This window comes from Mesoplodon mirus (assembly GCF_964341445.2).
Source record: "Mesoplodon mirus genome assembly, chromosome: 4".
NCBI lineage: Eukaryota > Metazoa > Chordata > Mammalia > Artiodactyla > Ziphiidae > Mesoplodon > Mesoplodon mirus.
The window spans coordinates 39,878,477-39,889,556 of record NC_138979.1 but is presented as its reverse complement, the minus strand read 5'-3'; the positions used below and the strand labels follow the sequence as shown (position 1 = coordinate 39,889,556).

The following is an 11,080-nucleotide window of genomic DNA, read 5'->3' as shown; positions in this document are numbered from 1 at the left end:
CTCCTGCACCATTAGTGACCTGCAGTAAGACTCTCAACCAATCACACCTGGCCACGACACCCACCCACCTTTTCTAAGATGGGAGGTAACAGGCTGACCCTGCTTATTTCACATGACTGTTTCAAAATATGTAAGAAGTGATTATATTCTGTTTAAATATAAAATGCTTTAAAAAAAAAGAATGAATGAAAATAGGAAGGGAGAGAAGGAGGGAGGAAGGGAAAGGGAAGGGAAGGAAAGGAAAGCAAAGCAAAGCAAAGCAAACAAGGAAGGAATCATTTCCTAGGCTAGATTGATACATTCTCATATCAAGGAGAAAGGGAGAGAAATACAAAACAGAAAATGACTAAGAAACTACATGGTAGTAGGTTTTTTTTTTTCAGGGGCCTAGAAGCTTTCACAGAACTCAAGGCTTTTAGAAGGTTGATTCACTTCCTTCCGTTCTTTCTTCCTGGGTCCATGAAGCCAGTTGATTCACTACAAAGTAATACAATACTACTCAATTATGAGCATGGGAAAAAAAGGGAAAGGCAACTTAAGAGACAGTTCTCTCTTGACAGAAAGAAGCCAGTAGTCCTCAAAGAACAAATCAACAGAGACCCACACAATGATAAACTTGTTTATTTCTCAGAATTTAGTTTGCTGCTTGATATTCCCTGCAGAGAAGAGGCAACCCAACGTCCTTGAGGCCCGATTGCAGACCTGTCTGAGCATTGTCCATCAGAGATCCAAGAGAAACCGCCTAACCTGGGCCAGGTATTTTGGTTTCAAATAGTCACCCAGCTCCTCTTTACTGACCCACACATGATGGCCCTTCTTCTCAGCCTCGAAAAAGTCTCCAGTTAGCAGCAGTGCTTTGAAGAAGAATATTTTGGCCCCGAGGCTGCTCTCTGTCCGCATTGCCTGGGGGAACTTGAACTTGTAGTGGCCACAGGGTGCATTTCCCAGGAACTTGGCTTCCATGTTGTTCTCTGAGAAGGGGGGAACAGAATTGGAAGATGAGGATACATCCACCTGTTTACTATGGCGCCCGAACTTATTGGGGGTCTCTGTGAGAGCCACTTCCAGCCTGAGGTAAAAGCAATCCCTGAGAGTGAGAACTAGGGTCATTCCTGAAGACGCTTGTCTCCTCTCAATCCAAAGGTTCCTGGCCCATAGGCTCCAGATTCACTGGGTCCATTCCTCATGCCAAGCTACTGCTCTCAGACAGAAGTCAGCGATGCAGCCCAAATATCACTACCTGGGAGTCAGAGCACCGAGCTTCTAGACTCAGCCCTGTCACCATCTGTTGATGAAGGACCAAGACACTTGGTATCTGTAAAGCAAAGTTCGTTAGGCTTTTAAACGCAATGTCATGTGGAAAGTATAAAAAGGACCCAATTTGACTGCTGCAGGGTGAAAACCAAAGTTAAAAGGCAAAGACAGATGGACAGACAACATCTGCAATCTACAACAATGGGTTAATAACCCCAACCCAGCATTTCAAAGGATGGGAAAATGATGGATTAATTACTAAATGGCATTGGGAGAATGGGCTAGCTAAAAGGAAAAAATAAAGCTGGATCTCAACCTCACTCCTCACATCAAAACTGACACCATATAGGTCAAAGATTTAACAGTAAGTTAAAATTTTCATAAATGGTTTGTTCATTCTGGATTGATGGTTTCATAAAGGTTTAATATTTTCTGAATTTTTCTGTATTTAAAAATTTTTCACAAAGAAAAAAGAAACCATAAGAGTACCATAAAAAAATGTGGGATATTTTCTGTATCATTTTTGAGAGGGGAATTCCTAACCAAGACACAAAATTCAAAAATCTAAAACAGAAAAAACATTTATCTACATAAAAATTAAAATCTTTCTGCAAGGAAAAACGAAGCATACAAAAGTCACATACAAAATGACAAACTAGGAAAAATATTTTCAACACATTCAACAAAGGACTATCTTAAGGTATAAGTAGTACTTAGAAATCAATGAGGAAAAAAATAACTCTAAAAGAAAAATGAACCATGCATATGAACAAGAAGTTCACATGAAAATAATTATCCATGAACTATAAACTCATAAAAAGATGCTCAATCTTATTAATAATTCAAGAAATACAAATTTATTTCTATTTGTAGAAATAAAATTTATTTCTATTTGTACAAATTTATTTTCTATTTGATGTGTAAAACACATCATTATTACCGAAGTTCAAAAACTTTGAGCTGCAACATCACTAATAATTAGAGAAATGCAAATCAAAACTACAATGAGGTATCACCTCACACAGGTTAGAATGCCCATCATGAAAAAAATCTACAAACAATAAATGCCGGAGACAGTGTGGAGAAAAGGGAAGCCTCTTGCACTGCTGGTGGGAATGTAAATTGATACAGCCACTATGGAGAACAGTATGGAGGTTCCTTAAAAAACTAAAAACAGAATTACCATATGACCCAGCAATCCCACTACTGGGCATATACCCAGAGAAAACCACAATTCAAAAAGACACATGTACCCCAATGTTCATTGCAGCACTATTTATAATAGCCAGGTCATGGAAGCAACCTAAGTGTCCACTGACAGGCGAATGGATAAAGAAGATGTGGTACATATATACGATAGAATATGACTCAGCCATTAAAAGGAACAAAATTGGGTCATTTGTAGAGACGTGGATGGACCTAAAGACTGTCATACAGAGTGAAATAAGCCAGAAAGTGAAAAACAAATATCATATATTAACACATATATGTGGAATCTAGAAAAATGGTACAGATGAACCAGTTTGCAAGGCAGAGATAGAGACACAGATGTAGAGAACAGACGTATGGACACCGAGGGGAGAAAGGGGGAGTGGGATGTACTGGGAGATTGGGACTGACATATATATACACTAATATGTATAAAATAGACAACTAATGAGAATCTGCTGTGTAGCACAGGGAACTCCACTTCGCTGTACAGCAGAAGCTAACACAACATTGTAAAACAACTATATCCCAATAAAAAAAAAATAAGTAAATTAATTTAATTTAATTTAATTAAAAAAAAAAAACTTTGAGCTGTACACTGCTTGTCAAGGGTGAGGGAAAACTGCGATCTCTCAAACATACTGTGGGAGTGGAATTAGTACAAGTGCTATATTTGGTGAGAGATACCAGTTTTAGTTATACAAACCCTTTGATTTAGCAACTCTGCTTCTAGAATTCATCCTCCTGGATATAGTTATTTGCCCATGTGAGCACAGAGGAGTGTACACAGATGTTCAATGCAGCTTTGCTTGTAAAAGCAATACACTGGTTAAACAAACCGCAGCACAAACATATATGAAATATTACACTGGCGTTGAAAGTGTAAGATATGTCTTCACCTGCTGATATAGAGATATGCTTAAATGCTGTGTATAAGAAGAGAAAGGAAGGTATGTAACCATGTATATCCCACTGTGTGGAAAAAAGGAACAGATAAAATATGTATGTGCTTGCAGTTTCTAAAAGGATACACAAAGTGTTCATGGTGATTGCCTCTAAGATGGGAAAATTACATATTACTTCTTATAGTACTACATTTACCAGACACTGTTTGATATTTTTTCACCATATACAATGAATCGCTTTTCTGAATATTTCAAACAATAACAACAGCATCAGCATTAGATGAGGAATTCATGTATGATGTGAAATCACCTACAATACAAATGTCAGCAGTGGGGGTCTGTGGGTGGTGGAATTATACTGGCATGTTTCTTTATACTTTTCTGTATTTTCCACTTAATTCAATGAATACATATTACTTTTCTATAATCTGGGGAAATGGATTAAATGTAATTAAATCAGAGAGAAAAAAACAGTTCATTACAAACATGAGCAAAGAATCCGAACAGGCGGTTCACAGAAGAAGAAATACAAATAGCCATATGAAATATATGAACATATGAAAAGATGATCAATTAGCAATCAGGAAACTGCTAATCCAAAAGAGATCATTTTTTTTTACTGATTGGACAGGCAAAAATTTTAAAGAGAGACTATTTCACATGTTGGTGAGGTCTAGACAAACAGGCACTCCTATACCCCACTCCTGAAAATGTCACATGCTATGTACGTTCTGAAGGACACTTGGGTGGCACCTATCAAAAACGTAAATGTGTCCATCCTTGACCATTAATTCCACCTCTAGGAATTCCATCTTGCAGAACTACTCGGGAAGTGCACCAAAGGGGAGGAAAGGAATAGACTTTGACTGTTTTATATTTATACTTTTATACTGCTTGAGCTTTTCTTTGCCATTTTAATTATTTTATTTACGATTTTAATGAATTTGAAATAAATCAACATATTTTATTTGCACCTATAAAATACTAATATATCCTTTCACACTTATTTATGGCAATGGGAATGTTCAAAGGAGGAAAGCGTGGTGCCAAGGGGAGCCCCTTTCCACGTGGTGCACGGAAGGTGGAGCTGAGCACCAGTCGTGAACATGCAGGACTGACCGAGGGAAGCTAAGCATCTGAGTCCAACGATCCTGGCAAGAAACCCAGCTGCCAACTCTTGCGTGATGGCTAAGGAAACCGAGAACGCAGCAAAAGTCCCTCCCATTCCATTCTGTCTTGCTCCCTCTCCTGCAGGCCACACAGGTCGCTCTGGGGAAAGGATCAAGGCGGGGCACACTGGCTGCTGACGTTTCATTAGCAGGTACTTACGCTGGTGGCAGAGTCAGAAAAGTGGCTGTGCACTTATACAACCAGATCATTTATTCAACAAACATTCAGCAAGTACCTACTGTGTGCCAGATAATTTGCTAAGAGTTGGGATGACTGAGAGGGATAGATAGTATCCATATTTTCAAGGGAGTCAGAATTCTGGCTGGGGAGGGACAACGTGTTAATAAACAATTAAACGGCAATGGAATACGTGAAGAGCATCTTCTCCACAAGGACATAAGCTCCCAGGAAGCATGGGTAGTGTTCTGTTCATCACTGTGACCCCACTGCCTGGAGAGCGTCCAGCAAATGGTAGGCAGAGAGTAAATGTTTGCTGCATAAACTGAGTAAGGGCACACACAAGTGCTATGGGAGCCTAGAGGGAGGAGTAGCTCTCTCTACCCAGAAGGTTCCACCACAGAAGGTAGAATGTACTGAGCAGTCAGACTAGGGAGGAGTAAAGCATTCCAGTCAGGGACCAGCAGGTCCCAAAACAGGGACGTGTGAAAAACCACATTATTCATGGGATGCAAAAGGTTTGCTAGGTTAGAACTTGGAATATACATTAATGAGTGGCAAGATGGAAGACTGATGAGCTCGGGACCAGAGCAAAAAGGATTTGTAGGCCCTGCTTGAAAGTCTGCTTTTATGGGGAATCTTTCAAGAATTTGAGGCAGAGAAGTAACAAGGGATTTGTGTTTTAGAAGGCTCATTCTGGCAGCACTGAAGAGGACAACACAAAAGCAAGGGGGAACTCACTTGGCATCTACCTCAATAGTCCAGTGTAGCGGTTCTCAACCACTGTGATTCCACTCCCCACGTAATGTCTGGCAGTGTCGAGAGACACTTTTGGTTGTCACACTAGTGGGAATGTAGATGGGTTAGTGCTACTGGCATCTAGCAGGTAGAGGCCAGAGATGTTGCTAAACAGCCTACAAGGCACAGAAGCCCCCACAAAAAATTATCCTGCCTCAAATTTCAATAGTGCCAAGGCTGAGAAAATCTGGACTAGTGAGAAGTGAAAAGGGTCCCAGGAAAGCTGCAGGAATAAAGAGGGGACTATTTAGAACAGACCAGATAGGACTCAAGAACTTATGGATGTTGGAATGAGGTCAAGGATAACTCTGAGGTTTCTAGTTGGTAAGTGGTGATGACAATAAGCAAGCCTGCAAGGACAAAAAGAGAAGCAGGCTGAGAGATTGGCAGGAGCATCAATTTTGAATGTAATAAATTTTAAAATCTCTGTGAGGGTGAGGGAGAGCACAGGGACGCCATCTGCCAGCCTCTGTCCCCGCAGGATATTTCCACAGGCCCCCAGATGTGTGCTGAATTGGATGCCTGTTCCCCCAGATCGATGCTTTATGTTAAACAGACAAGCCTCTTTCATAGAAAGTCTGGGTGTTTTTCAGTTGGCTGCCTCTGCACTGGGCTCTGGGGTAGAACCTAAATCACAGGTCTGTCAGGGATTAACAAAGATTGTCAAATACTGAACAAAATGGAACAAAGGATGATAACAACCAAGGTATCTTCCTCAAGATGATACCAGATGGCCAAGAAATGAAAATTCTCATTTTCAAAGAGACCCAAAATTCAAAGTCAATTTTAGAAGGCAGTGGGTTACCTAGAAACAGGTTCTGCAAAACTGAGTACTTCTTCAGGATCTGAAGTATGAATGAGCTGAGGAGAAAATCAAGTGTGGACAGACCATATTCTAGATGCGACAGAACTAAAGAAATTCCATATCCTCTAAGTTCTTAGCACAAAAATGCTGCTTTAAAAAAAAAAAAGAAAAAGAAAAAGGGAAGGGGAGTAACTGTGCAAAGCAAAAGATTCATACTATGCAGAGGCACACACAAAAAAATCCACTTCCTGAAGAATCCATAAATTATAAGAATCAGAAATGTAGGAAAAGAGAAAACCAGGGACTTCCCTGGTGGCATAGTGGTTAAGAATCCGCCTGCCAATGCAGGGGACACAGGTTCAAGCCCTGGTCCGGGAAGATCCCACATGCCGCAGAGCAACTAAGCCCATGTGCCACAACTACTGAGCCCACGTGCCACAACTACTGAGCCCACATGCCTAGAGCCCGTGCTCCACAACAAGAGAAGCCACCGCAATGAGAAGCCCACACACCACAACGAAGAGTAGCCCCCACTCACCACAACTAGAGAAAGCCCACACACAGCAACGAAGACCCAATGCAGCCAAAAAATTAATTAATTAATTAACTTTTTTAAAAAAGAGAGAAAACCAAACAGCTAATCCTGATAATTTTTATGACAAGAAACCATGAACAATAAATAATGAAGCTTTCAGTGTCATAAAAACTGAAGCACCTTTTAATGTAAGTATTGATTACCAGAATCCCACTGGAACAAATAGTATCACTGGTGTTGAGTGGAGAGACAGAAATGCCTGCAGGGAAGGCGAGTAGGACCTATTAAGCCAATAGGACCCCTCATAGCTACACCCTATAATGACAAAATATTTTACAATACTGGGCCCCAAAGAAGATCTGGGCCAATTAAACCAAAAAAAAAAAAGTACTAGAATCACCTACTCCTATGGAGAATGCACAACTGTAGAAACCAGGAGGTGAATGTTTTGCACTCTGTTGGGAAGACAAGTTTTAGTGATCAGAAGCAGAAACTCTCCATCCTTCAAGTATGACAGCAGTTGTTAATTCATTGAGTACAGGAACTATGAAGAAGCCGCTACTAAACAACATCAGGTCCATTCAGATAGGGAGATGGGAGGAAGACAGCATCTACAGCCAAACTCTTGAGCCTCGTAGAAGAGATGATGGCCAGCCAGGACGATCCACTCAGCCAACCCAGCAGCTTTACCAACCTCCCCGGGCTCAGAACGAGTATGACAAGAGTCTTTGTGAAGAAACAAGCCAGTGACTAGACCTCCTACTTTCCCTTTAGAATAAAATGCAGCCACTGTGGATATTATTATTTGGAGAATGAAAAAACAGATTTTAGGGGAAAAAAAAAATCAACCCACACAAAGAATGGGAAAAAATATGGAGTCAGATAAAGCAACTACCTTTTACAAGTGAAAGAATTTTTTCTTCTGCTATCAATAAAACCAATGTGTTATTTTTTTAAAAAGAAAAGAAAATAGTTTAAAAGAAATAAAATAAAAATAAAATTTAAAAATCTCAGTGCCAGGACTTCACTGGTGGTCCAGTGGGTAAGACTCCCTGCTCCCAACGCAGGGGGCCTGGGTTTGATCCCTGGTCAGGGAGCTAGGTCCCACATGCGTGCTGCAACTAAGAAGTCTGCATGCCGCAACTAAGAAGCCCTCATGCCACAACTAAAGATCCCGCGTGCCACAAATGAGACCCGGCGCAGCCAAAATAAATAAATATTAAAAAAAAAAAATCTCAGTGGCACAAAGACTCCCACTTGATCTAAGATTTTTTTCTAGCTGAAATTTTATAAATATCAAAGTTTCCATTAACCTTCCAACCTCCTACCCTTAAAGCCAGGCCCACAGTCAGCCTGCAAATCCTCAGGGTGAGTCTGAAGTGTGTCTTGTGGGGTTTAGAGGGAGACAGAGAACTCACCTGAGAGTGTGGCCAGGGTTCGTTCAGCTGTTCGGCGGAGGGTCTCTCCGGGCTGCCACTCTGCCTGGGGCAGCATCCAAACGTCCTGGTCTCCAAGCTTCTCTTTGATCAACAGAATGAGGTTCCTGTCTAGCTTCCGGTGCAGTGAGGTTCGGTCATTCTTTACATCGGCTTCTGTGAAGAAAAGAGGGGGTCACAGGAGACAAGAGGACCGTGTTCTGCCAGAGCCAAGAAGATTAGAGTTGTAGAGTCCTCCTTTAAGGTAGAGCCACAACCTCTGCCCTCAAAGAACTTATAATCAAATTAGAACCCTGACCCATCTCTCTAACTCTGACCTCTCTCAGGACAGAGTCTCACAATCTTGAGGAAACTAAAATTTAACAAGAAGAAACCAAAAGCTGAACTCCTCCTTTGAAGAGCCAAACACAAAGTACTTTGAGCCTCTGGAAAAGAAGCAATACCCGGACACTACTATTTCATCGGTCTTGACATTGTTACTGACTTAACCAGCCCCTACTTTCTCTGTTCTTCAGTCTTCATCGTGAAATAAGAATAAAAGAACTCAACCCCCGGCTTTGGGAGGGATTTCAGATAAAATACAGGAAACTAGTGGGAAACACTTAATTTACCCCACTCTTAGTCCCAAACTAGGAGTTAAACCCAGATAACATTCCTGAGGCTTAACTGAAACAGATAAGGCTATCCCAATACCTTTACATCCCACTCAAAAAATAACATAGACCTTGAAAAAATTATATTAGGGTGGATGTGAGAAACAGGGAAAAGAATTTCTTTTTCTCCCACATGAAAGAAGTTCTATCGTTTGAAATTATTTGTTACTAAAAACACAAGCAGGGGTTAAGCAAGAATCCTTTGTTTGGGAACCAGAATACCCCCTTTTCTACCTCTAACTGGCCTGAAAAGACCACAAACCTGTTATTCGAGCTCCAGGTTTGAACTGTAGGAATTTCTGCTCCCACGTGTCTTCCAAATCCTGTAACAGCAATATATTCTGCTCATCTTCTTCACCATAAAGGTCACCTTTCTTCTTTGCCAGTTGCTGGGCTTCATCCAAAGCACGAAGCTCATGGTCTGAATACAGGCTTCTCTCTATCTCGATCTGGGAAAATTAAAAGAGCAAAAATCTACCCCAAACTGGGAAAATTAAAAGGACAAAAAAACAAAATAAAACAGAGCTACAGTGCACTTGACAGACTCAGAAGTTTACCATCCAACAGACATACAACCAAAACATCACAGAGAAAACAGAGAAAAAAAGATCACCTGCACTTTGGGCTTGAGTTATATTTACTAAAACATTAGAATGTGTTTGGAAGTCAAGACTGCCACAAAGAACAGAGGACTAGGACAGGCATTGCCTGCCCACTTACCTCCCTCCAGTCAGACCAGGCCTTGATTAGAATCTCACTCACCATGAACGTTCCTGCTTCAGGGAGTTTACAGATGCCTTTCCTTCTTCCTAGAAAGTTTTCCCTCATGCTCTCCTGGGAGATCCCTACTCATCCTTCACATCTCAATTTAAATATCACTTTTTAAAAAATATCACTTTCTTAAGAAAGATATTCTATGACACCTCCCATTAAAATCAAATTAATGTCCCTGTTAAACACTATTACAGTTCCCTGTGTTTTCCTTTACAACACTTACCAAAGACTTCAATTCCATCATCATGTGGTTATTTGGTTATTGGCTGATGCCCCCTAAACCAAACTGAAGGGCTCTGAGAACCACAGCTATGTGTGTCTCATTCACCACTGCATCCCTAGCACTTAGCAGTGTCTGTACAAAGTGGGTCCTAAATGATTATCTATAAAGCTATTAATAAAATGTTTGCAGAGTAAATTAATAAGTCAAGTAAAAAGGAAAGGAGTGAAGTTTTTATCTCTCCGTAGCCAAGACAAAAACGTCTCAGGTTCTGGGGAAACATAATATCCTTTAATCACTATGGGGATTTAAGACCCTCATAGCAACTACACCGTTTTTGCCCATGTCTCTTCACTTGCCCCTCACACAAACAGACTTTATCACAGACATCTTACGGATGTGCCCGTTGCCTTTTCCTTACGCTCATCACATAACAAAGTCTTTCTCCTCTCTAAACTGTCAACTACTTATGATAAGGGCTGAATCCGTCTTGTTCACCATCGCATACCCAGTATATTGACTGAAAAAGGAAAGCATCTCCAAAGAGTTGCCGACGATAACAACAGAAAAGATCAATGAAAACGAAGTACCTTTTATTGAACGCGTACTACGTACCACACGAACCCAGTAAGGTAGGCACCATTTTGCAGGTAAGTATACTGAAGCTCAGAGAAGTGAAGTAAATTGCCCAAAGTCACACAAACTAATCGGTGGCGGAATCGGGATCAAACGCAAGTCAGCGTGCCTCTACTGCTTTCCCAACTGCACCCAGAAGCGACGACCCGCACCTCAATCCCACCTGCTGTAGCAGAGCCTCCATCTCTTCCTGCAATGGGGTCAGCGGCTTCGAGACCAGCGGTGGCCGCTGCAGGCACAACGCGCCCAGCAAGCGCCATGGAGACGCGCTGCTCGAGGGTGCGGCCGCAAGGGCCAAGCTGCGAGAACCCAGGCTACGGGTCCAGGGGCCCTCGAACCGCCGCCAGCCCCTCACCACCCCTAATCCAGTCAGCCTTACGGGCCCCGCCATCAGCCAACCTTCCCACAATGTACCGCGGCTCCCAGAGAGGTCCTGGGCCAATCCTATATTCCCACAAGGCAGTGCGGCCACAGCATGACGGGAAGAGCTAGGCTCCCCGGAACTAGT

General features: G+C 41.7%; 1 protein-coding gene across 2 annotated transcripts; it reads right to left on the bottom strand.

Moving 5' to 3' along the window:
• Nucleotides 1-605: 605 nt before the first annotated feature.
• Nucleotides 606-11,009, bottom strand: MRPL46 (mitochondrial ribosomal protein L46). 2 transcript variants are annotated; one of them, XM_082619340.1, is made up of 4 exons: nucleotides 10,736-11,009; nucleotides 9,205-9,391; nucleotides 8,272-8,445; nucleotides 606-971 (listed from the first exon to the last, which is right to left on the bottom strand). In XM_082619340.1, the coding sequence occupies exons 1-4, from the start codon at nucleotides 10,961-10,963 to the stop codon at nucleotides 721-723; spliced, it is 840 nt and encodes a 279-aa protein (XP_082475466.1). In that variant the 5' UTR covers nucleotides 10,964-11,009; the 3' UTR covers nucleotides 606-720. The 2 variants fall into 2 exon arrangements, with proteins under 2 accessions (XP_082475466.1, XP_082475467.1); XM_082619341.1 differs by having other exon boundaries at nucleotides 10,725-10,962.
• Nucleotides 11,010-11,080: the final 71 nt, after the last annotated feature.

Coding starts and splice junctions, on each gene's coding strand:
- MRPL46 (XM_082619340.1), bottom strand. CDS start 10,963: ATGGCGGGGCCCGTAAGGCTGACTGGATTAGGGGTGGTGAGGGGCTGG. Junction 9,392..10,735: donor TGGAGGCTCTGCTACAGCAG/GTGGGATTGAGG, acceptor TAATTTTCCCAG/ATCGAGATAGAGAGAAGCCT. Junction 8,446..9,204: donor ACCTGGAGCTCGAATAACAG/GTTTGTGGTCTT, acceptor TTTTCTTCACAG/AAGCCGATGTAAAGAATGAC.